This window comes from Atractosteus spatula, chromosome 26 (assembly GCF_055471065.1).
Source record: "Atractosteus spatula isolate fAtrSpa1 chromosome 26, fAtrSpa1.hap1, whole genome shotgun sequence".
NCBI lineage: Eukaryota > Metazoa > Chordata > Actinopteri > Semionotiformes > Lepisosteidae > Atractosteus > Atractosteus spatula.
Window position 1 is genome coordinate 5,059,194 of NC_142731.1, and position 25,513 is coordinate 5,084,706.

At 43.7% G+C, this 25,513-nt stretch overlaps 1 protein-coding gene across 1 annotated transcript; it reads left to right on the top strand.

The window, feature by feature from the left end:
* The first annotated feature begins 4,804 nt into the window (after positions 1-4,804).
* Positions 4,805-25,223, top strand: stk17al (serine/threonine kinase 17a like). Its single transcript, XM_088906289.1, has 7 exons — positions 4,805-5,372; positions 11,939-12,151; positions 20,068-20,212; positions 20,946-21,072; positions 21,342-21,390; positions 21,706-21,885; positions 23,330-25,223. The coding sequence occupies exons 1-7, from the start codon at positions 5,257-5,259 to the stop codon at positions 23,583-23,585; spliced, it is 1,086 nt and encodes a 361-aa protein (XP_088762415.1). The 5' UTR covers positions 4,805-5,256; the 3' UTR covers positions 23,586-25,223.
* The last annotated feature ends 290 nt before the right edge of the window (positions 25,224-25,513 follow it).

Sequence of the window (25,513 nt, forward strand, 5' to 3'; positions counted from 1 at the left end):
CTGTAACGCAACAAAGACCTACAAACCCAGGAGTAAAAACCATGTACACTCAGAGGGAGTGGTCTGAAAAGATGTGTATGCACCTTCAACAAATAATCACTTTTTTACAGTACAAATGTACTGTAGAAGTTAGAGGATAGAGCACCAGCTTCCCTGAAACTGAAAATAAACCCTTAATTTTAAAAATACAAGCTGCTGTAACTAATAATTTATTCTTAAGAACTTAAAGCAAATTCAGGCGACACCCAGCAATAATTTCATTTCAGCCTGTTGTGTAATGACTACTTCCAATAGGCAACACAGATCCTTAGATGCAGTTACAGTATCAATTTCACACTGCTTTTTTCACAAAAGGATCAAACGCTTTTGTTGATATTGTCTGCGTTGTCCCACAGGCCTCTGTTATGTTGCATAACCTATAACAGGTGATGATCTGCATTCTGTGCTTAAACCTCTCACTCGTCTTAGTTGGTCCACAAAATGGGCTTCTTCCGAAAGGGGTTCTCAAAGCTGATTGGGAAGAACAGTAAAGAAACCAGGTAGCATCTGGCAGGAGAGATCAAGAAGGGTTCCACACATATTCCAAAGCACACGCCGTAGGGCCGTTGGCTTCAAGCAGGCTTGATGGATCAAAAAGCCTCCTTTTGTTTGTAATTGTACTCATACTCTCGGCACCCTTTATGTTCTTATGGACCAAGAGCAGAGCGAAGGCACCAAGGAGCACACATGCGAAGTAACAGAGCCCTGCAGATGCCCAGGGGGGACACAAGGTTCCCCCAGTCAGCTGAGAGTGATACCACCCGGACCCAGTGGGCCTCAACCCAACTTACACACCCCTGTGGAAAAAACCTGATCACAACTGGCCGAGATGTGAACAAGCAGCTTCTGAATTACGGAGCTCGGCCTGTGCGCAGTGTGATGGCTATTTCTGAGCAAGGATCCCCCCATACTTGGTTTAAAGATCCAGGCTGACGATTCTTTAAGCAATGTATTGCATGTGTTCAAAGAATTATAAGCTTTTGGTAGGAAACGCAGCATGTAATATTGGCCTAGAGCAGAGATCTGACTTCCATAACTGTAACACTTGCGGTGTTAGCCCATCCAATTGTCATCATACCCACTCCACCCAGGACAGAGTCACATATTCACAGACATTTAAGGATTTCCACTGTGAATTGAAAGCCAGGCCACCATGCTCTTTATTAAAAAAAAAGCATGGGGCAACGAGCTAAGAGAATATGAACAATTAGTCATTCTTCACACATGTCTCCTGGTCGCTTTTTAAAAGCATCACCACAGGGCCTGTCATGAGATCTCAAGAGAAAACAGTTATATCATCACTTCTTATTGTAAGATGATTAAAAAAGAGCAAGTCTCATCCTGGGAACAAAAGGCTTTCTGTTAAACAATCTAGTTTATTTAAAGAAGTTAAACTAAAGTACAGAATACCCCATTTCATGCTCCCTAGGGGGATCTCGATTGTGTAGGACTGTTATATAATCACAGGAAGAGTCTGCATTAAGAAAATAAAAAGGTCACAGAACTTAGCCATTGCAATATTCAGCTGCTTTTTTTCCTGACGTAAATAATACTCCCCTTACGCTAATAGATCAAGTCAAGGAATGGCATATTAAAATAAATAACCTTGAGATTGGGAAAATACAGGGACAAAACACTGAGCACAAAACGGATCTGTATTGGAAGGCTTTCTTAGTGAGGGATGAACTCTACAATTTACACTAGTTACCCATGCGAATGACAGACTAATTTGCTGGTATGTGCTTTTGAGGGGCTCAGGGGACCATTTGAGCTTTCGTTAATGTGACTGACCTGAACTTTGACCTTTTTTCTTACAACAGGGCAAACCTGGGGTTGTGACTTGGCATACTTACAGGCGTAAGGTAACAATTTGAGAGTCATAACAAGGTTATGTAACCTGCCATTACTGGGCCTAATTGAGGAATGCCGTGTATGAGAGTCCTCTCTCAAAAAAAACCCTTTGCAGAATCTGTTTGCAAAAATGCAAACTGGCTTTTTCAGCCTAAAAAAAAAACATATGTTTGCAGTTAAACATTCTTTCACATGTGTCTACCATTGCTAAGTTATAGAGGAAATTTTGCTGTAATGTGTGCCATAACGTTTTCCCATATTTTTTAATATGCACTTCTTGCTTCATTTAAAAGCTGGTTTCCAAATTAACAAGAAAATGAAAAAGAAAAAAGGAATTGTTGAATGAAATCCTCCTATCAGCAAGCTGCCACCACTCAGATAAGGTAGATGGGTGCAGCAGTCCCTTTGTCTTTCTAACTTTTACATGTTCCCGTTTGGATGGTTTACTCTTCACTGCTTAGGACATCCCCTTAAAAAAGATTTGATCATGGCTTTGCAAAGATTTAGTGGAGAAGAAACAAGGTTGAACCTTGCAGGTATTTCAAATTAAATGTGAATTACACAACGGAAACTCTTGTGACTTTTCTTGAAAATCAGTTCTTTGCTTGTTACTTGAAAATATTATTTTAACATAGGCCAAGTCACAAATAAATGACACACCAGCACTTGATGCTGTGATAGAATCACTTACAACAGGGGAGAATGGCTGTCATTGTGGTAGATGGCCTGTTTCCATCATACAGTGTTCTCAAGTTGATCGTTAATATGCAACCTCCTGGCTCTGTATGTGATCCATCCATCATCAGAGGCCTGTTTACTTCTGACAAGAGACAGGAATGCCCATTCCAGGATCCCTAAAAGCACACAGCTAATCTGTTGTGTCCATGTCAGTACTGATGACCCTACAAATGCTTGCCACCCTGTCCTTTTACTCTATTTTTTGAGCATCTTAGTCTGTATGTTAGACATTAGCCTCGGCCTAAAACAATGCAGTAGCATTTATCAGTGCCCCTAATAACAAGATCCACCATTACTGACTCCTCATCTGAGTATAAAAACCTGTTGCTGACTGTTTGTCTGGGTTTATCAGTGCTGCTATTCAGGTACCAGGTAGACTGTGGTACATACTGTGTACATCTAAAGGCTCCCAGTGTCTAGGTGACAGAATTCCTAAATGCCCACATTTTAATTTGTTAGTATGTTTGCAGCTAACATGATCGGCCACAATTCCTCTTCAACTTTCCCAATCAGGAGCACAGTGCTTTCATTTTCATTCATCGAGTTTTGCAAGACGTTCAGGGGAGAAGTGTTAAAAATGAGCAATGGGAAGCTTGTTTATCTAAAACTCTTAAACCAAAACAAGCTGTAATTGCAGCTGTGGGAGTGGGGAGCTGCATCGTTGTGCACTGGCACTTAATCCTGTGCTGAAAAGTAGGAAACGAGAGCCTGAAACACATTCTGCAGATCCCAAGAACGTCCCACACCCGAAATGTTGTTCATTTCTTTCTTTCTTTCTTTCTGCTGTTGACAGTGGGATTAACCTCCACTCAATCCTTTTTATTTTGTTCTGCACGGATTCACCTGCTGCAATTTCATTCCCCCGACATACTGTGAGCAGCAAAAGGCATTGCATAAAAATGCATCATTTAAACAGGCTTTCCAGAAAATACTTTTATCCTTGCATATTCTCAGCAATTTCACAATTCTTCTACTGCTTATTCTCCATTATATGAATTCACTATGGCTGAATGACTCATTTCCACAAAAGGCCCTGCATGTATTGCAACATTCTACAGTACAAATGCTTTCCACTATACTGTATGTCTGTACAGGCATACTGCATGGCATAAAGCAGGAAAGCGTTCCTAAATGCTTGAATCATTCCTCCTGGTGTCTGCCTAACAGTCACACACACGTTTCCTCGGCGTGTTCCTTTGTGTTTAGCGGTAACTGTGCACTGGGAGCTCATTCTTTCGCCATTATTTGCAGCCTGGCTAGCGCCGACATGCAGCGCCAGATCCTCTTGGGTGGAAAGCAAAAGGAAATCCATTGCCTCAGTCCAAGACAAAACTAACACTCGATCCTGCCCGACAAGTCCTTGCGTCTACCTCGCTGCCAAGCTTTGCTCTTGGCACAGACGCCATATAGGTTGAGTGAAGAGCTAGACGGACGTGAATGCATTAGTTTCAATTTTCTATTATTCTGGATACAGGATTAAATTTACTGTTTTTTTCCTACACAAAGGTGATTGTACTTGAAGTTGATCAAATGTGTTTTAACTACTGCCGTATTGCCTATTGATTGTTAAAAATGTTGAAACCATGGTAATATCGTACACAATGACTAAAGACTTATTTCACAATATTTCTGTAACCAGGTCTACTAAATCAGCTTCCGGAAACGTATGATTTCTAGCGCATTCTGTGTTGTACAGTACATATCCTTTTAGACAAAAATGCGCTGAACTGCGCAGATGGCAGGTTCGAATATCCTTTGCACACAGCACAAAAGCAGTGCAATATATATGATCTTTCATCTGTCATGGTTCAACACTCACGTTTTATAATTTCGGAATGCGATGAGTTCTTGTGTGACTGTGCAGGAGCTTGAGAGATTGAAGTTACCTGCAGGTATGACATCGAAATCAACACTCGTTTAAAAAAAATATTTTCCTAACCCTAACACATCTTGTAGTACACTTAGCGTCTTATTAAAAATGTGCATATTTAATATCAGTTAAAAAAGGCGATGTTTCGGTCTGTGATATAGATACTCTATATCTCTATAGATGTTTCTCTCAACTTGAATTGTGACCCCCCCCCAGCTCGCCAATTTGCTCGCGCTCACCCATTGGTCGCAGTATGACGTCACGAAAAGGCTGGTCTTTGTAAAGTTGCTTTGTGGTCGGTATGTCCGGCTATCCTCAAATGAACACTTCTCTCTCAAACATAAAAAGGCAGACAATGGTTGTAGCTCAAAAAGGCTAGTGAATATTACCGTAGGATTCGTAAAAGGCAACTGATTTTTATGTTTTGCGGTTAGTACGTTTTCGAATGATCAAAAGATAAATAAAGTCAGTTAAATCCGCGGAAAGAAAAGTTTTTAGCGAGGTTTTTTGAACTTTTACAAGGATACAAAAACTGCAAACCTATCTGAAATCCACCAGTTTGCCTAACACGGAATTTTAACCAGCTGCTGCAATCAAACTATATCGCGGATACTTGATTTCTGCCTCTGGCTCTTATAATTTTATTTTATTTTTGTGTGCATCTCGTACATACAAGGTCTTTGATATGCAACAAATCTAAAAAAAAACCCACATCAACTGCAACTTAAAAGTTAATTCTACAAAACAGACTGATACAAATGCCGGACTCGAGTATGATGGATAACAGGAACGGGATGGTGTCAAAGATTCAGAGCAGAATAAGAACGGACTCCTTCAAAAGCAATTACGACTTGGTCGGTAAAGAACTGGGCAGGTAAGTTAACAGCGCTTGCAAAAACAAAATGTTAACGTTTTCTTTTTCACAGAGTGGAGCGGCTGGAGTCTGATCTACGTTCTCGGGTTTATAATCTCTCTAATGAAGTGTGGACGGCGGCATAAACAAAAACACGTTGTCTTTGCAAAAAAATCCCTTCCGCACGTGAGGGCACTAATCTGGAGAAAAATGCATCCACGGTTAATCGTGGGGTGGACAGAATTGGCCACTGTTGTACCACCAAGTGGGAAATGTTCCCGTGACTGCGCTATTTAAATACCATTACAGTGCTCACGGACCTGCCCTGAGAAAGTACAGGGATTTGTTCAACAGCGTGAAACGAAACCCGATTATTTTAAGTGTTTATGTCGCCGGGTTCCCTGACACCGAGCTGGGCAAACTTAATTCCTCATCGGAATTCCTTGCTTCATTAAGGGCTGCGTTCTTGGATGCATTAAGTCCGCGTTCGGGCTTAATGGGGGGGAAAAAAGCACCCCAGGTTTCAAATTAGCCTGTTAGTGTCGTGTCGTGTCCGTACTACCGCTGTTTCTTTTAAGTCCCCTGTGCACAAAATCCGTTCTGCTCTTGATGAAGTGCTGCGCGTCCTCAGAAAAGCGCAAATTTCTGCAGTCTCTGCAAACGCTGGCGTGTCCGTGTTGACTCGGTGGTCTGCTGGTATTTCTGCATGCGAGTATTTCTCTTGTCTCTTCATCAGACCGGTTTGCGGGCACTTGTTGCTGTGAACTGCGCTTTCTGATGTTTACCGTCCCAATTCTGCACAGGAAGCTTTCTGAACTGAGCCTTCATTGTCCACCTGCTGTAGGGTGGAAAGGCAGTCAAGAGGTTCTTCGAATACGAACACTGTGGGGTTTTAGCAAGAGCGCGCTGTCGTGCTTAACAATTAGAAAAGAAGAACCTGTTCGTGGGAGGACAATAGCAGGGGGGGTGGAGTGCTTTTTCCCTGATTATCCATTTTCCTGCCGTCTTAAATGTTCTACCACGTTGAAACTCATTCGCCTGATGAAGGGAGGCCGTGTTGACTTTCCTAAGAAGGCTCAGAGGGGTGAATTACTGTATGAAGTTCTTTGGTTTTCAAGAGAAGGTGATGCCCCAATTTTGTTCCCCCTTGGCCGTTATATACCCGTAGATTTCTGAAAGGACTGTGGCTTTGGCACTATTACTAATTTGGGGTGGAATGTTTATTTTTTTTCTGCTGCGCTAGAAGGTGTCAGCGCCGCGGTGCTGGAATTTTTTTTTTCAGGATACTTTGGTCCTGCTAATTGGGTTACTGTCAGTCACACCTCCTGCGGAGGGAGACGGCGCTGTAGTCAATTTCTGACGGCCCTCTGGAAAGTTGAAGTTCATTGCCTACAACCCCTCCTTCAGTCCTCCACAGCTGCTTTCGAACCCAGACCTCCACAAGTGCCTGCAGAACAGCACCAGCAGCGGTGAATCCATGTGGACAAAGCTGTGAACTCTGGGGTTAAGGGTGCTCTTTTTACTGGGTGGACTGTTTTGATTCAAGATGTTCATCCGACCTGCATTTCAGCAGCAGAGCATAAAACAGGGCCCCTGCTTTTTTTTTTCTGTTGCTTTAATCAGCAGTGAAATTATAGCCTGAATTTGTAAGTGGTTTGGATTGATTTTGTGCTCCAAAGGGTCCCGTAAATGAGTTTTCCAGGGCTTTGGTGCTTTAGATGCCCCCAGAAGACTGGGGCTCTTCGGGATCGGAGCTCTGTGGGGCTTCTGGATAAACAGATTGCCCCAGAACCCTTTTGGCATGTTTCTGCTTATTGAGAGGTTTCAAAAGCAGTAAATAAAAGACCCCAGAAACAAAATGTTTTTTGCCCCAGATGTCAGTTGTGTCTTCTGTGTTGGGATGCCCTGTGCATGATGTTAGAGCCCTGATTTTTGGGGTCACACACACCCTAACCCTAACATACCATAAATCTCATTAATTGGCGGAATGTGGGCACAGCTGATGCTGGTAGAGCAGCTTGTTGAGATTAGAGAACTGTCTTAACAAGGGGGTTATCTGTAGTGCGTGACTTCTGTTTTGGAGTTAATCCACTCCTTGCTCGCAGCCTCTTAAACACTCCATTTTCCTGTCAGTGGAGGCTGTGTGGACCCCAGTGACCCCAGGCCCTCCCCCTTCAATGCTCTAGAGTCTTTGGAGGCAACAGTCTTTGTAACGTCTGTAAGGTGGATTGGGACAGAAGTGTAACTTTACCACAAAGTAGTTTTTCATGCTGTAGTTCCTTTAGAGAAGTGGCATAGACTTCACACCTGTAAGAGGTCAGTCGGTGTTTCATATGTTGTGCCGGACTACACATTGTTTAGATTGAGTTTGCAGTGGTGGTGAAACCCACAGTCCCATTGTTTCTCGCTTTTGGCATTTTCTAAGTTTGGTGGGTAGTCAAAACTTTAATATGAGAAACCCAAGAGACTGAAAGGAATGTCCCCCCCCTTTCAATCAGTAGCAGGCCCTGTCTCCTGCCCCAACCCCAGATAACTGTTCTGATTCATTTTGATCTGGAACAGTCAGGCAGATGCTTGAAGGAAACCCTTTTTGATCCTTAGGGCTTTGCACTGTTGTTGGAACATGGATGTTTTGTAGTGAGCACTGTTTTAATCATTACTTGTTCCATTTAAGCATCTTCACTGTGCAGTTTGTACCGTTTTGTATTTCTGCAGATCAAGGTCTCTGATAGCTCGCCTCACTTTCTTGTAAACATAACCAAAGCATGGGGTTTTAATTTCTTAATTGTGGGGCTTTAGAGTAATAAAGCATATCATGAATCATCTACCAAATGTTGCAACTGGGTGTAATTAATGTTTGGGGATGGAGGACAAAGATTACAGAAGAACTTGTTGGTATTTTTCTGCTGTTAGTGGGATATTCCATTTATTTAGACGTACTTTTTTGTTCTCGGTCATCCGTGTTCACTAATTTGCGTGTCCAACCTACTTTATCTGTGAGACAAGCTGAAGTGTCAGCTTTTTGCAAGGGGCTGAAGAATGCTGATTCATTAAGACGCATAGATGGGGGAAGAAATCCTTTCATAAATTAGTGGACCAGTAATAACGATTGGAAAAACCAGGTTGGTCAGCAAAGTGATGCAGTTGAGGTGTCTGTTGACGTTCTTCGGATATTAGTCACTCTTCCTGAGAGAGAACGCCAGCTTGCCGAAACCCAGACATGACAGGAAAACCAAATTTCTCGGTTTGATGCAGCCTCATTACTGCTGGTTTTCCTGTGCTGATTCTCTACCAAGCCAGATTCCAGTAAAATAGCACATGTAACTGAATCCAAAAAGAGCTAAACCAATGAAGGCTGTCATTAACTTGTAAATCCAGATGTTGGGTTCCTAAAAGACTTGGGATCTTGACAGTTGATTTGCAAACGGGTAACTCTTTAGCCCAGCAGGTGTCTGCAATTCTAATCTGCTCCTGTTTTGTGCTTCTGCTGGCATTGTCTTACTAATCGTTCCATCAAAATTCCTTCCTGCAAGAGGAAATTAATTCTCCTACTGCCTTCTCTGAAAGACACCCAGGGCTTGGAGGTTTGCTCAGGTGTAGAAGAAACAAAAAAAGTTCCTTTCCTGTGTGCCCACCTGGCAGTTCACGCCAGCCCAGTTTAGGAATTAATAAGGAGTGGTCTGAAAGAAAATATTTTTTTAAGAGCAGTTACCCCTGCAAAAAAGTCTTTGAGTTTGTGCTCCTTAAATGTATGTAATAAATCGCAAATGAGAGAGACCATTAACAAAATGCAAAAAATCTAGGCAGGCAAAACCTGTCATATATCTGCTTTACAAGACATGAACCCCCACCCCCACAACAAGGTTCTCAATTAATCCATCTGGAAATCAAAGACAGCACAGCAGAGCTTCGGTGGACACAGTTCTGTTTGTTGTAACTTACTAAGTACACTGTCCAGGTGGAACTAAGAAGAGTGACCTGTATAGAGGCCCCTTTACACACCCTCCTACTTCTGATGATGTCCAGGTCCATCTGTGAACCACCATTCCAAGCCAAAGGACAGCTCTTTGAGGTCTTCTTACGTGGAGAACTGAGGTCTTCAGAAATTCCAGTGATGTGCTTTTTGCTATGCCTCTTTAAAGCACTAGTATCTGAAATCTTGGTCCAATCGTTAAACTAACCCTGCAATGGGCTGCTTCACAGCTGAGCTGGAATGCATTCCTGTAGACCTTAGTCTGCTTGTTGTAGGTAACACTTCTGGCTCCAAGGTGCCCTGTGACTAAAGGCTCTTTTTTTCCCCCACACAATGAGAATGGAGTTGCACCTTCTCCCCTCCTCCACCTGCAGGAAGTGCCCTCCCCCCGTGAGACTGTCGCCCTCGCCAATCAATACAGCCACAAGCTGTGGCGGCTACACAAAGCGACTCCTAACCTGAGGCCAAATGGATGCTGGCGAGACGCTTTTATTTTGCAAATGTTTGTGAAGGCAGCAGGGATTTGCTTTGCAATCTTAGGTTCGTTCTCAGCAGGTCCTGTAGCATGAGTTGTCCACTTGTTTTTTTTAACCTTGTAGCTGTAGAAGTGTTAAGTAAATATCCAGTGCAAAGAACGTTGGGGTAAGGGTTTCCCATCCAGTCTATGTACTAAACAACCACCCACATGTGGTCTTCAATAAAACATTGCACAGCTTTCACAAGACAAATCTTCTGTTTTTAGCAAGGATGAGATTTACATTTTATAGGGTGCTGTGACTGTGAGATTTAAACAGGCAAAGCCCTCTAAAAATGTAGTATAGTGCTAACAGACGTGGAGTTGTTTCTGTGCAAGAGCTTTCTCGCTCATTCAAGAAAATTAACAGAGGGAGCATCCATTGTGGAAGGGCTTTTTACCAATGTGTTAAAAGGGTGGGTGTGTGAGGGGGGCTTCTTCAGATGTATGTGCTAGGGTTGTGGTGTCATTGATATTGTAATGCTATTCAGGGTGATTGAAAACTGCAATCCAGCAGTTAAAGTGGAACCAGTGGCTCACTGTGGTGCTGGCTGGACTGAGGTCTGGGTGGTCTGTACTGAAGGGGACTGATGCCTCTCGGTAGGATATATTAGAGCCCATTGTGTCAGTGACACAGGGGGGCAAAGCGCTGACAAAGGCCTCCGTAGAGGTGTTGGGGATTGTTTGCCTGCTGTGCAGCAATAAGAATGAGACACTGCCACAGAATACCAAAATCATGGGCTTTTAACACGCATCATGTAGGTTTTGCACTAGGAGACTCCCAGGGCAGTGGCTTTAACTTTCCTTTGCACTCTTGAATGTTATTTCATGATAAAGGATCGATACGCTTTTCTTTGAGTCTGAGAACTGATGCTCTTGTCATTGTCAGCACGGTTTTATCAGTCCACTCGCTGGGTCCTTTGCCCGCGCTGCCTGGCTAGAGAGCTGGGCGGGAGGAGCGAGGGTGCCAGGAGATAACGTTATCAGTTCCTTCTGTGGTGCTTTGCTGACTCATTGCTCACTGCCGGAAGAGTCACTGCCAAATTCGTTGACCCCGGCCACTGACTGGCAGACTTGGTCTGAGTGGCCTAGCGGTTGTCTTCTGAAGTATGGAACTCAGCCAGCAATTGAGGGATTGAGCAATTCTAGTAATCGCACCTTAGGGCCTTAGTGCCAAGACAGAGTGCCTCAATAGTATGACAATGAATGTTGGCTAACTGAGAATGTGAGTTAGTACCATATGTAAACCTTGGATCTTTAGTCGTAGTCTGACAACACAGGTTTGGGGAGCAGTGGCGTGATTTTTTTTGTTTTGGATGTATAGCAGTACATAGCTGCTTGTTCTATTAGTCAGATCTGTGCCTCCCCTATCCTCTTTTGGGAGAGTGGGTTCCAGATGTGAGGTCTTCAGTAGTTTCACACGCACCACTGTGACTGCAGCCTCAGTGTTTACAATGACACTGTTCTGCAGGACACTTTCTCTCTAGGAACAGTGGGGTCCCCACCTACAGTGTTAACTTGTGCACATGATTAGTGGTCTGTCTTCCCACCTCCTAGAAGCAATGTTATGCAGTCCCTGCAGCCTTTTCAGTAATGAGTTGCTGTCTGTTTTTTTTAGCTACACCTGATGCATATGTAACGCCAGCATTTGGTAACAAGTTAGCTGACTTGGCTTTTGAAAAGTTCACTATTTTCCTTGCTTTCTCTTATGCAGCGAAACAGCCAAGACGTCCTCTCAGATTGGTAACTAAAGCATTTTCCCGTGAAGGATCATCAGTGTCCAGAGCGTTTTTACAGTAGTTTGCAGCCCTAAGACCAGAGGGGTGCAACTCCTGAATGAAATTTTTGGAGGGAAAAGTACCTAACTGATAAGAGTGCATGCATTTACTTAAAAATATCTACCCATTAAGTGTTTAATGTGACTGATCAAGGGTGATCAAGCACGCAGAGGCAGGGTTATTTCCTAATCTGCTTTTCATATGTACACGACTCCATGCTTTCTCATGGCCTAAGCAATTCAACTATTAACCCCCAACCCGGCCATTAATACAACAACGTGCAGAAACTAAACGGCCCTTTTATTTTGGGTTCCTTCTGCAGGGGCAAGTTCGCGGTGGTCAAGAAGTGCGTGGAAAAGGCAACGGGGAACGAGCACGCCGCCAAGTTCCTGCGCAAGAGGCGGAAGGGCGAGGACTGCCGCAGGGACATCATCAACGAGATCGCCATCCTGGAGTCGGCCAAGGCCAACCCCTTCGTGGTGTCGCTGCACGAGGTCTACGAGACCACCTCCGAAATCATCCTGGTCCTGGAATAGTAAGTTCCCACACTCCTCCCCTCTCTCTCCGTCTTGAGAAATGTTCATGATGGGCGACCTGGCACGTGCTGTAGATCAGCTTGTGATGCAGCACGGTGTTGGTGTTCCATGTGGGAATCTTTCTGGTGCTCAAAGGCAAGGAGGTGGCGTTTGCCTCTTGGTAAAAGTCTTGCACAACGTCTCCCCCAACCCCACCCGAAAATAAATTGTCATTAAGAGCCTGTGGAAGAGAACTCAAGATCCCTGAGCCGTTGGTATTCTGGTGAGACAGGCAAAACCCTCAGAGACGAAGAGACGAGCAGTGAGTAAGATTGACACAGAGATGGGTTTTATGGCGTTGGTGGATTTGTTTTGATGGGGATGGCGGTTGATCAGATCATTTACAAACAAGAAGGACCTTGCGACTCTCCTTTAGTTTGGGAGTGCGTTGTGAACTGCAGGCGACTTCAGTTAGTAATCCATTGCTTTTTTTTGTTAAACTGAAACGCACCCAGCCTGGGGAGGGAATGCAGGGTTTCTAAGGCTTCTCATTTTTGTTTCCCTTTAGTTTTTTGCACCTCGCCTGACTTATTTGCCAGGAAAAAGGATCGAGCGATAAGCGATAAACTCCCCAGCGAATGGGATTATGCAGTAATTTACTTTTTTTTAGTTTTTTTTTAAACTCTGGTTGGTGATAACGAAGAATAAGAATGCAGACAAAGTGTTGTGAATGTCACGGTTTTTAACCACGATTCAGAAATGTACAGGAAGCTTGTGAGCAGGTTTTGGTTGCATTTAGCAGAAATTAGATGAAATCTTCACAGGTTTCCTGAGAACAGCACAGACTGACGTGCGGCAGTCTCACCTCAGACTGTCGGATCGTCAAAGTTCATCTTTTCTTTTTTACCTTTTAAGGAAGTAGACCAGCGCTCTGTTAAAAAGGGACTAGTTCTATGCAAAGTTTTTACTTTTCTCATTTTCAAAGATCTGTAAAGCCTTTATTTAAAATAAGACCCCTTTACGGATGCATGGGGATGTTTTAAATTCAATATAGTAAGTCTGTTATCACACCTGTGAAATCCCACTCCTGGCAAATAAGTGGGAATAGGTTTTCAGGTCTGACTTATTTTTAAGTTATTGCAATAGATTGGAAGATCTCCTTGTATAACATGGCATTTAAATCTTTAATGATATTTTTATAGGCACATGCAGGTATCCCTGTATCCTAAACAATATGTTCCACTTATGAGGAGTAATGGAAATAATATATTGCGGATTGGGAGTAATACCTTTTCTGTATAGATTCTGATAAGATTTGTGTATGTGCCAGCAGTATCTCTTGTGTTCATTGTGCTCTCACTTGCCCTAGAAATAGGTTGGAAATAAAGATGGAGGTTATGAATATTCAGCTCTGCAGCTGTACATTTGTTTATGAATCCAGACAATGTTTTTGGCAATTTAGACTGAAAATAAAATATAGCTCCCAGTGCCCTGACTTTATATTAGGATTTACTGTTCACAAGAGTCAAATAAGCTCTCTGCCAGTGCCTCCATGCCATCTTACCCATCCAGAGAGCAGCTCCTGTGGTTAAAACGTGTTGAACAGGAGTGGGTGGTTTTTTTTGCTTGTCAGAGCAAACTTACAGAGCCCCTTGCTCTGCTGTAGGATGTCATTTCACTGGGGAACGATGCTTCGCAGCTCAGACTCAAGCTGAAAGGAAAGATTGGAAAATGTTCTCTGACCACTTTGGTTTCCGTGCGACTTGCTAAGGTTCTGTTGGACAGATTCTGCTCGCAGGACCGGTTTCGTTTTGACCATTCCAAGTGTGATCGCGACTTTCTCAATCTTTGTTTTAAAGTGCCCCAAATGCCGCGTCGTATATGAATGTCGGCATGTGTACATAGCCAGCCACAGGGTACGTCTTGTCAGGGCTCTTAACCGGAGCGCGTGGGTTATTCAAAGAAAAAAAAACACAAGAAAAATTTCCATATCCGCAGCTGAGGACGCGAGTCGTGAAGCAGATGGGTTCCAAAAAAGCAGGCCATACAGATTCACAGCCACAACCACATCCTTCTATAATACATGAGAGGCTGAAGCAAAAACGACCTTGATAGGGTTTTAAATCCTGTGAATGTAGAGACCGTCACAACCAAGCATTTCTCTTGAAAAAGATGTGTGGTATCGCAGGGTTTCTGATGCAGCACATGCTGTCGTTTAAGCAGAAATGCATCGGTATTCATTCATCATATTTACCATGCACTGCTTTACCACTCTGATTGTCTTCCAGGATGTGTATCATGTGCTTTTCTTCAACAGTGGATGGGTAGTCCTGGCCTGCAGGTTTTCATTCCAACTCAGTTTGTTATTGGCATAATGGGACCAATTTAACAGCTTCTGCCAGCTCTGCAGGTGCTGGTGCTTCGTATTAACCTACAAAGTCCTACGACTGTGATCACTGACTCCTGTAAGACCTCGTGCAGAAGGATAAAGGAAGACCTGTTCTATTAATATGGAGAATTCCCCGCTTAGGTCTTAAGTCAGAAGCCTCTTCTTTGCTGTGACTATTGCCTACAAAAGATCATCACTCCTAATTCTCTAGTGCAGCAAATCAGTTTATAGCTGTTAACTTAATCCATTTGTGGAACACAGCTATCTGACAATAGCTAAACTTGTTTCATGAAGAGTGGAGTGTTTGCCTGATGGCTTGTTCCTAGCCTTCTTCATCACAGGCAGCCTGTGGCGTTCAAGGTATGGCCATGTCCTGGGGATCAGGGGGCCCTGAAAAATACGCCCACACTCCAAGGACCACAGAAACTTTCCCAGCATGCTCCTGTTCACTTGACATTGTTTGGACGAATTGAAAGTGCAAATTACCTCCTCAGAAACAATCGCTCCATTTTAAAAGCAAAGTTGGTCTGAGGAGCCATTTCTCAAGGTAGAGCTTTCTTCATTTTTGCAACTTTGCAGCTGACTTGGCAAAAGCGTTTTGTTTTCAGCTGCATCATGGCTTTAAGAGTTTGTATAGAAAAGGCTTTTCTGCTCCCCCACCTATCAATGATTGCCATTTATTTTTTTTCTACTTCGACCTACCACACCTATTTGTACCCTTATTAATCTTACAGCTAATGTTGTGGTCCAGATCTCGTTTGCTGATCAGTTTGGCCAAGAAGGAAAAGAAAACATTCCGACCTTAATGAGATACAGCAGCAGAGTTAACATTGCTCTGGTCTTTGTGTCTAGGGTGCTCTTGCACAGTACAGTGCTCACCTTCAGCCTGAAGAACCAGAGCTCCTTTCTTCTTCAGTTAGACGCTTGACGCGAGTCTTGAAAATGTGAAGAATGCGTGATTTATTTTCTCTCTAAAAAAAAGTTTCTGCCTGTTGAGCAGAGGTGCAAACTTAAAGCAGACTTTAAAAACGGGGATCCATTTGCTGCTGATTGATTAGGGCTCTTGGGAAGCTTATAATGGCACAGCTGCATTCGCCGAGCCGCGTGATCGAGTTTCATCTTTCGCCCTTTGTGGATACTTGTGCTGTGCCTTGAAATGGCAGGAAAAATGGGCTTTGAAAGAGACCGGCATTAGGGATTTTACTTGAAAACATGAGTGACCCCCCCCCCCCAAGTGAAGGAGGACAGGGGACTGTACAACCCCTGGCCTTGTGTTTTAAGGTGCCATATGAGCAGGACAGCTCCTGTTCCATTGTTTGGTTATTGTACAATAGCATGCACCACAGCTTTCACTCTCTGCCCACCAAGTTTCGCTTGCTCTTTGCTCTGTGCTGGTATACGTGTAATTAGGCCATGACCTTTGGTTTTTGTTGCGATCACTTTATCTTGCTATAACTGGCTCATCAGAACCCTTCCAAGAATACTGCGAACTATTTTTTTTTTATATTGCTTAACTGCTGATTTGTAATGATGGAGAAGGATCATTAAGACTTGCTTTGCTGAGCTGATGTCAGCAGATACATATTTCTACTTACGTAATTGACCTGACGGGGAAACTACAGACTTTTTGGAACAATGTACCCAAACCGACCACAAGTTTTTACTGCATCTGCTTCTCAGGAATGCTACCGAGTGATTCACATTTGCTTTCACGAAAGGAACTTTCATCAGTGGTTGGGCTTTGTGGTTTTTTTGGAATGGGAATGTTTTGCTCATTTGTGAACATTTTTATATACTTGCGCGTGTGAAATACTTGTCTTAGCACTGTAATGCCAGGCAGAAAGGCATGCAGGTTACTGTATATCTTTGCTCTTGACCAGTGAGCTGCCCCAGCCAAGTCCTTACTGCAGAATAGAGTTGTATTTTTCCACATTCTGAGTCATAAAAATGCAAAATAACACTGATAGATGCTCTCCCCAGTAACTTTAGTGTGACTGCCACCAGTTCTTTGTACCCACCTTGGGAAATTATCTCATAAATTAGGAGTTTTCAAGGTACTAAAATATCACAGATGTAAGATTTGTTTTCTGTGAAGTATCGGTTATGAACAGTAGACAAATGTTAGTCATCCTACAGAATGTGTACGGATGTGGTGTTTTTCATATAAAAAATGTCAGCTTAAGTTTTGCATTTGAAGCATCTTTACCTCTTTCCTTTAAATATAAAAATAGACTGCTTTTGGTGGTGCTGTAATGAGGTATAAATAGAATGTGACTCTAGTTCATTGCTTAAGAATGAAACAATCCTTCACAGTGTTTTTTTAAAAAGACTTGCCCCTTTTTTTTCGTGACTTATTAGTGGAAGCGTGCCGGCTGTTTAATAGTCTGGCTGCTTTTTCTCCTCTTCCCGATGTGGGGGGTGGTAGTGGAAGGGTAGCTAACAGCAGGGCTGACCGGCAGAGAACAGGGCATCGGCAAAAGAAGAGCTCTTGGGTTACAGTGCGCTGGTGTGACCCCTTTGTCAACCCTCCCCAGCGCTGATCGACCACAGAACCAGCTGAGCCACTGCTTGAAATTGCAGCCTTCAGTCGGCGATCCAGCCTGCCTTTTAAATTACAGCTCTGCGTGCACGCGGCCTTAATGACATGCTCACTGTTTATGAAAAATCATCTCTTGTGAAACTCAAGAGGTTTGGCTGAACCTCTCTGACTGCTGGAGGCATTCCTGAGGTTTAGGGATGTTTATTTTAAAGGTCTTAACTCAGATCTGTTTTTTTCCCCCGTTTTTTTTAAAAATTCAAATAAAGGGCATGAGGTTGCTTTCATCTCAAATAGTGCTATCTGATGTTTTGGTCTGCGACTGCACTCCTGGGCAATGTGTCTAAGCATTGGATTCACTTCATATTTGTCATGTACCTTCTTATACACTGTATGCAATATATTTATATCAATATACTCTATAAAAAGGATAAAGGAATGCACACTTGAATATGTATTCATTTCCACTCTTTAGAAGGGTTTTACAACTTCAAGGTGTTTGTTTCAGTCAATAACTGAAATCACTGAATAACTTGGTTAAATCCTTAATCGAAGAAAAAGTTAAATTTACTCAGCAGCAGTAGTGGGAAGCTATTAAGCGTCAATTAATTATCCTTTTTCCACACCAAAGCGAAAGAAAGCCTTTCTCCTCAGAGGACAATTGTTTTGTGGACTGATGAGACCTCCACGTTATAAAAGGATGCCAGAGACCAGAGGCCTGTTGCAAGAGTACAGCCTTCTGGAGGGCTGGTAGCTAGCTTTCGGTTCAGGTGTTCCAGTGTTTCAGATTGTTTAGGGGTAATGGGAACAACAAACAAATTTAATCTAAACTGGGTTTAGCTGGCAGCTACCAGAAGGTCTATTCTGCAATGAACTCCAGCCTGCCATCTCCAGCTAATGCACGCCATAGGGTGGAATCCAATCAAGACTTTGGACCGATTTAGAAACGGTCAAGATGGACGTCAATGAGAATGTATTCCTCTCTGGCAGACTGCATTAGATTAGGTTTATCCTGAGCAAACATCCTACTTAATACTATTCCAGGACCTCTTAAGATGCAGTGTGGAGTCTTCTAAGTAGACTAGTCTCAAGGTCTGAAGGGCACATCCTTCACCCTGGTTATCAGCAGCCTCCTTATCTGATTTGCAGTGACTGTCTACTTAAATTGCTGAATGTTCAATTTAAAGCCCCAGTTTGTTTTTTTTTGCTGACGCAAATGAACCGGAATCTGGCTTGGAAAGAACGTGCTGTAACGCTGGGGTGACGTTTCGTGGCTCTGCCTTTAGAAGGTTTTGGTCGCATGTCACTTGAGCCAGAGTATATGCATTGCTCCCCATGTTTGAAAGGAATAGAACGCAACTTCCAAGGTTCTTCTTGTACCTTTTCAAACCGATCTATTGAGCTTCCGGCTTGCAGCATCCGAATTAAACCAGGAGCTGTGGCTTTTACAATGTAACTGTGTGCCTAATGAAGATGGTGTACAGAGTAAAGGGTAATTTTCCCCCCCTTACTGCACTACAGTCCCCCTCCCTCCATTGTTCTCAATGTGTGAAAAAGCTCTGTGGTTATAAAGACACTGGAAGAGACAGATCATCAGATTGGGCTGGGTGGAACCAGTCGGCTTGGCATGTTTTATTTACTGGAGGTCAATACATCAGCGTAAACCTTCCTGTATCCTTTCTTAAGGCACTTGCACATGCTGATTTGAAATAAACGGGACCCATTTTCACAGCTGGGGGCAGTGGGAGGGTGGTTATTTTAACTACAGTACCCAAAACAGACCACCAGGCTGAGAGCCGGGTGTTGCCCACACTTTTGTTTGGGGCAACCCCCTCGCTAGAGGCAACTTTTTGTGACCCTTTGCTTTTTAGTTCCTTGGAATGCAAGTGTTGCAACACCTCTGTGTGTACTGACTGCTGCCATGCTGAGAGATCTACAGTGTTTCATGCCGAAGAGCAAAAGCTATTGAGGTTGTTTATTGTAGAGTTTCCTTTTCCATCCATGACCCATGCAACAGACTGAGCCCTTTTCTGGTCTGGGGTTTGGAAATGCATCTAAAGTTCCCTAACCTTTAGTGAGACACACTGATGTCCAAGTAACTCCAGTTACTCATGTAAATTGCATGATATGCAAAGGAACACCAGACCTAATGTTTGCATTTTATCTTATCACAAGTTTGCTGGCACTCCAGTGCTTATCTTTCCCATGGGCCAGATCTTTCTTTTGCAATTTGGTCTGTAGAATTTAGGGAGCAAAAGCACAGTTAAGCCATTTGATTTATTGTGTGCTGTTTAGACCTGTGGAAGATCACGTGCTATCTGAGACAGAACAAAAAGAACGCTTTTTCTGTCATGCCAAAGTATAATAAGATGTAATATGAGGTCATTCCAGGGCTGCAAAATTGACTCTACCTGGAGGGGAGATAATGAGAAGTTTTTGCAGTGCTGGGATTGTTGTAGTTATGTGATGAGTCCCAGACTTCTTTTCTTAAAGCAGAAGTTATTTTTTTGTTTGATGGAAGATGGAGAAGGGGTTGAGTTATGCATAACGATTTTCTGAGCTTTTCTCCTGCAGTGGAAGTTATTTCTTAATGGATGTTTCCTGGATCTGTCTTGTTCCTTCAGGGAGTTTGGTCTAACTGTAATTCTAAGTGTTTGGGGGGGAATCATTCACTTTTCTTGCACACCTACATCTTCAGATTTGCACTCCTAAAACTTTGTTCAGTCTCGGAAATGCAAAGCGTCTTTTGTTGCTCTGAAGCAAAAAAACGTTTAGGACAGCTCAATTTTCTATAGGGATGGGGGATCCCCAACTTTGGAGGTCTGTCCTGCAGGTCGTTTGTCACTCTTATCGTGAACAGCTTAAGATCTGAGGGAACGGATGGAATTTTTACAGTGTGCCGTCTTTGAGGCAGCGGACCGTCTGCCTTTGATTCTAGCTTTAGAAAGCGCTTCTCAACACGCGGTTCGAGTCGAGTGTTTCAATGCTTCCTGGTTTCTGTCTCCGAATAGCGCCGCCGGTGGGGAGATCTTCAACCAGTGCGTGGCGGACAACGACGAGGCCTTCACGGAGAAGGACGTCATTCGGCTGGTGCGCCAGATCCTGAGTGGCGTGGCGTACCTGCACCGCAATAATGTGGTGCACCTGGACATGAAGGTCAGTCCTGAGTGACCCGGACAAGGGCTCTCTCAGTGAGGAGGCTGTTGGCAACCGGCCCCCCAGCTCCTCTCGTAAAAACACACAGGGATTATAAGCAAGATGAGGCTATTTGGTGGTTAGTAGTTAAGTGATCCTGTCGTAGGATAAAGCTCAACCTCCTACAGAGAAGATTAAGCCGTTGCTAATATCTATTAAGAGGTAGTTTGAGGCCCTTATGGGGAAATCTAACAACCTAGATTTGTCCTTCTCTGCTCATTTTAGTCACCTTGAATTGCTTAATCTTAAGGTTTTTAAAAATTTAAAAACATGGGGAATATAAACTCTCAAAAGGTACATTCTGTGACGTGATGGAAAAGTTCAGGGTTCTCTCTGAGGAACAAAATAGTGGCAAGACCTTAAGTGGACTTTCAAATTGTCCAATGAAATCTAGATTCCTTTTGGGAAAGGCGGGCTGGCAGGTGGGATTCTTTGAGTGAATGAAGACATGAGGTCATGCAGAATTGCAGTTAAAAAAAACTGACAGAGCCTTTAAGAATTACCTTTGTGGGGAGTTTTGTATTGATAAGCTATGAGCAACCAAGTGAGATAGAGAGACTTAGTTTTTAGGTGAGGCTAGCCTTCAGAGTGAACGATCTTCTGCCATGATCCAGCAGTGCCTCTGTGGATGTGCTGACTGCTCTTGGTGCTTATACAGTATGTGAAGTGAACATGTCGATCCTGGTCTCCGCAGCCTCAGAACCTCTTGCTGACAAGCTCTCGACCCCTGGGGGACATCCGCATAGTGGACTTTGGCCTGTCCAGACGGATGGACAATGTGAAGGAAGTGCGAGAGATCCTTGGCACTCCAGAGTATGTCGGTGAGTGTGCTCATCTTTTTATTGTTATTCCCCATGCACTCATTTAGAGTATATGGTATTGTATTGATAGCAGGAGGTTTATCGTAGCTTGTCACTTGTCAATGTTTTGTGTTAAATATTAGCAGTTTAAATGTTGACCTTTATCAGCTAATTTTAATTTTAACCCACTCTTCACTGGTCTTTTAATTAGTCTTGTCATGATGCTTGAATCACTTCTTGTATCTATTTTTTTAGTCTTTTTTTCAATGTGGGCCCTAATTCTTTTACAGCACCAGAAATCCTGAACTATGAGCCCATCAGCACAGCGACAGACATGTGGTGAGTACATAAGCATAGTTGAACTGAGACTGATCTTTAGAAACAGCCCCATATAAAATGGGGAAACTAGTGTGATGTTTTATTTTTTAACCAGATAAAACTTATTGCAAAATAAGTCTAATTCTAATTGGAACCCACATGTTTGTTCATTTTTGTTGCATGAAACTTTTACAGATATGATCCCAATTTGATGCAGTTCATTAATGTGACCAAAGCAAAGAATACTTGCAACCAATTTAGTGAGGTCACTGCTTTGTTCAAAGTTCTACAAGGTGTGATTCAAATGGCCTCTCCACTACTGCTTCCTCCTGTCAGGAGTATCGGGGTGCTTGCATACGTTATGTTGACGGGAGAATCTCCCTTCCTGGGTGAGGATAAGCAGGAGACCTTCCTCAACATCTCCCAGGTCAACGTGGACTACTCCCAAGATGTCTTCGAAGGGGTGTCCAATCTGGCTGTCGACTTCATCAAGACCCTGCTCATCAAGAACCCCAGGTAGGCCCTGGAGTAATTGCTGCCTGGCTGGTCCTGGACCACGATTGTTTCTCTGAGAGCGAGTGAGTGTGAATAAGAGGACTGTACTGCACAGAACTGTACTGTGTGAAGATACTTTTACACATAGGGCTTTGTGCTTGGATATCAATGGTTCTAATAGAAGCAGCATGTTGAATTTGCGTAGCTTTACAAAGACCTCCTTTTTGGTAATGGAGCGGTCTGTTTTATGCACATGTTGGGGAAATGGCCACTGAAAAACTGTTGCACACAACCAAGCTGTAGGGTTTAATCTTGAGCACTTTTGGCTGAAAGTGCTGCTCTCTCCCCATTCAAGGTAAAGGGTTGCATATCTGCAGCATTAAATCAGCTGGTTATTGATCTGATCTCTCAATGCCTTGTTACACTCTTGGCTCCGGCAAAGGAGGCATGATTCAGTTTTGCACACCATTAAAGTGCAGATTGGCTGTGCTAAACACTGAACCTTTTACAATGCCTGTAAACCTTCCCTGGTGGATAATAAGTGGAAAATCCTAAGATGGGTAGGAGGAGTGGGGGTGGGTGTGCTTCCATGGTTTATTTTGGGGGGAGGGATATCAATTTCATAACAAAAAGCCGTCTATTGTAGATTTCTATTGCCCAACACAAGTGATCAGGGCACCACTATAATTGGTTGGATAAGAAGGTGGCCATTCTTATTATTGCCAGAGACGATGGAATGTTAATTTAGGGGGAAAATGCCTTCTCATCATGGAATGCTTGGAGGGGAAAAAAAGAAGTGCACTGTACAGGATAGTGCTCGGAGAGAGGTCCCTCTGTCTGGGTGCACTTTGGTTTTAGGACTTGTTTTCCAGTCCTCATTGTGTTGTCCGCCTGGCGTTACTTGAGAACTGAAACAAAGTATATCTCATCTCTCCCCTCCCCCCCCCACACACCTCCTCTGATGAACTATGAGAGTGGCTTGCAGTCAAGTGATTAAAGTCGAGCTGGTTCCTAGCCTAATCCCAAAGTCACTGCTGGCATTATGGCCCTGGCTGGGAAACAGGAGTGGTATTAACACAGCCGGAATGAAATACACGGATGGCTGTGCGGAAAGACAAGGTTTATTAAAAACCTAGGTCATTCTGCCGGGGAAAAGGAAGGCCGCGGCTTAAAATGCAGGAATGCCTGAATCGGATCGGAATCTCTGCAGCAGCATTGGGCAGCAGGGTGGGGCTGTGTGCATTTTTGCCTAAAACGGAGTCAATGGCCTGTAAAGACAAATATATTCAGACCATTTACATCTGTGGCCAGTGGCAGGGACAGCTGAGGTCAAAGCTACAAGTGTCCTTCAAAAATAGCCCTGAGGTTTATGATAAACCCCAGACAAGGGATGAAATGTTTTTTTGAAAGCTGCTTCTGATGCCAAGCGCGGAGTTAACGATCTGTGCGGATTCATTGATTGCAGGAAAAGAGCCACAGCAGAGGAGTGTCTGCAGCACCCCTGGCTGTCTGGCCCTCCTCAGCCGCACGTCGGCCTGCTGCCATCCCTGGAGGAGGCCGAGTCCGAGCCGGAGAGCCCCGACTCGGCCCAGGAGCTGGTCATCATGGCGTCCTACACCCTCTGCTCCAGCCAGAGCGACCTGAAGGCCGTGAGGGGCGCCTTCCCCTTCGACGAGCCCTTCGGGGCCCACTCCGAGATCCAGCCTCAGATCTACTGCTGAGTCCTTTCCCACCGAAAGGAAGCCACTGGGGAAGCCGGCTGCCCGACTGTGGGCCGCCACAGCACTACCGTTAGGCCTGAACACGCGTGACTCTTGTGTGAGAGTCGGTGTGTAATGAGCAGGCTGGAGGGACAAACTGCTTCTTGGGCTCCTGACTCAGTCCTGTGATCCACATGGGCCCGCGTGGGTGTTGGGGAGGGAGAAAGTTGGATTTGCCTGCTCGGCAGTTTCTGTTTTTCCTTTTATTTGGGCCAGAAAACGAGGCTGCGACCTGTTTGTGGTGGAGCTGGCTGTGGGGCGGCTTAAATGCAAAAGTTGTTTTCCCCCCACGTGCTCCGGATTGTCATCACAGGAATAGGGTGTGGACAATGGGGACATTTTCACATTGTTGTTGTTGCCGTTTCTGTTCGTGACCCCCCTTCTCCCCAAACCAGCCTTAGGACTTATGATGCAAAACGGTTTCCTTCAAAAGGAGAGCCCTTGGTCTGGGATGAATAGAAATCTCAGCTGTGGAGCTTTTGAAAGCCCTCTTTTTTTTTTCTGCTTAGCAGTCAGACCTGTACCAACTCGCCCAGCCTGTGGACAATCACGAACACGAGGAACATCTGGCCCAGGAGATGTACTGTAAACTGTCCCACAGCGACGATATTGGGGGTGGTGGTTGGTTGACTCAGGGGGCTATGACAGTTCAGCTTCTATTTTTTTTTTAAAAAAAGCTCTCAAACTGAGCGAAGTCTTTCTGTTGGGCTGCCTCTTCGGGATCCATTTTTCCTATTCCCTCCCCCCAAAAAAGACGTCCCCCTCGCTGGAAGGGATTGTCCGTTTCGAAGCACTTTTCAGACGGTGGAATATTTGGTGACCTCCGCAGACATGCATGCATGCAGTGCAGTAAAGACTTCCTGTGTGATCCTGTCACGGATCTTGAAGAAAAATTCACCTTCTGCCAAAAAACGTTTTATTTTTATTTTTTACAACATTCCACAGAGTGCCAGACATGACAGATGTTCTTTTTTTTTTAAACTCTTTAGATCCGTCAGTCATGTCGACTGCTAATATTGCACATGATTTCTCTTTGTTCTGCTTTTTTATGTTTTTTTAGTACTATATTCATTAAAATAAGTTTGCCATGTAATAGTTCTTGCTGTTAAAGGTTTTTCTGTGCGGGTGTTAGATTTTAACAGGCAAGTGTGGGTGAAAAGAGACATCAATAATTCAAAGATGTAAAAACGTAGGTGGGTGTGAAACGGAGTATGGTACAAATTTTCTTTCTGAATCCAAATGCTTTACCTAAAGGAGAAATTCAGTGTCCCTGTTGGGAGAGGAGGAAAATTCACAGATTTAATTGGAATGATCGGTAATGAGTTGTGTACATTTTGTTTTCTGTTATGTTTTTAGAAAATTGTCCTATCAGAAACTATTTTTCTATTGTGTGTATTGTTGTTACTGTTTTAAGATTCTATATATGTATAAATTGTATTTCCATTATTGTCCTCATGGGTTTTTTTATTGTATAAAATTGTTTAATTATGGAAAGTTGGAGCCAAGAGGTCAGAAATGAGCGAGGGGCTTATGAATACCAGTAGCACCCACGTGCCCACATCGTTCGGACATGAAGAAAATAAAGACTGTACATCTCAATGTGCCTGTGGTGTTCAACTTTTTCTCCTCTAACATTTGGAAAAGCACAGGTGCCCTCAGTGCCATAATATCCTACAAAATCTTATTTATGATGCCTTGTTGTTGCCAAAATGTCTCATTCTGGGCCGGTGTACAGAGGGGTGGGTGATAACATCACAGTTTCAGTAAGTCTCCTGAGCCAAATGAAAAACATCCAATGAGCCAAGGAGCAAGGGGCCATTTCAGTTGCCTTAGTCTAAAGCCAAGTTCTTGTTCCTGTTTTTTCCCCCCTTGCAAAAATCCGGTTTATT

What these genes read in the sequence shown, in the direction of transcription:
- stk17al (XM_088906289.1), top strand. Translation starts at nt 5,257, where the DNA reads ATGCCGGACTCGAGTATGATGGATAACAGGAACGGGATGGTGTCAAAG. An exon ending in TGGCACTCCAGAGTATGTCG is followed by an intron (nt 21,073 to 21,341) that starts GTGAGTGTGCTC and finishes ATTCTTTTACAG; the next exon opens with CACCAGAAATCCTGAACTAT. An exon ending in AGCACAGCGACAGACATGTG is followed by an intron (nt 21,391 to 21,705) that starts GTGAGTACATAA and finishes TCCTCCTGTCAG; the next exon opens with GAGTATCGGGGTGCTTGCAT.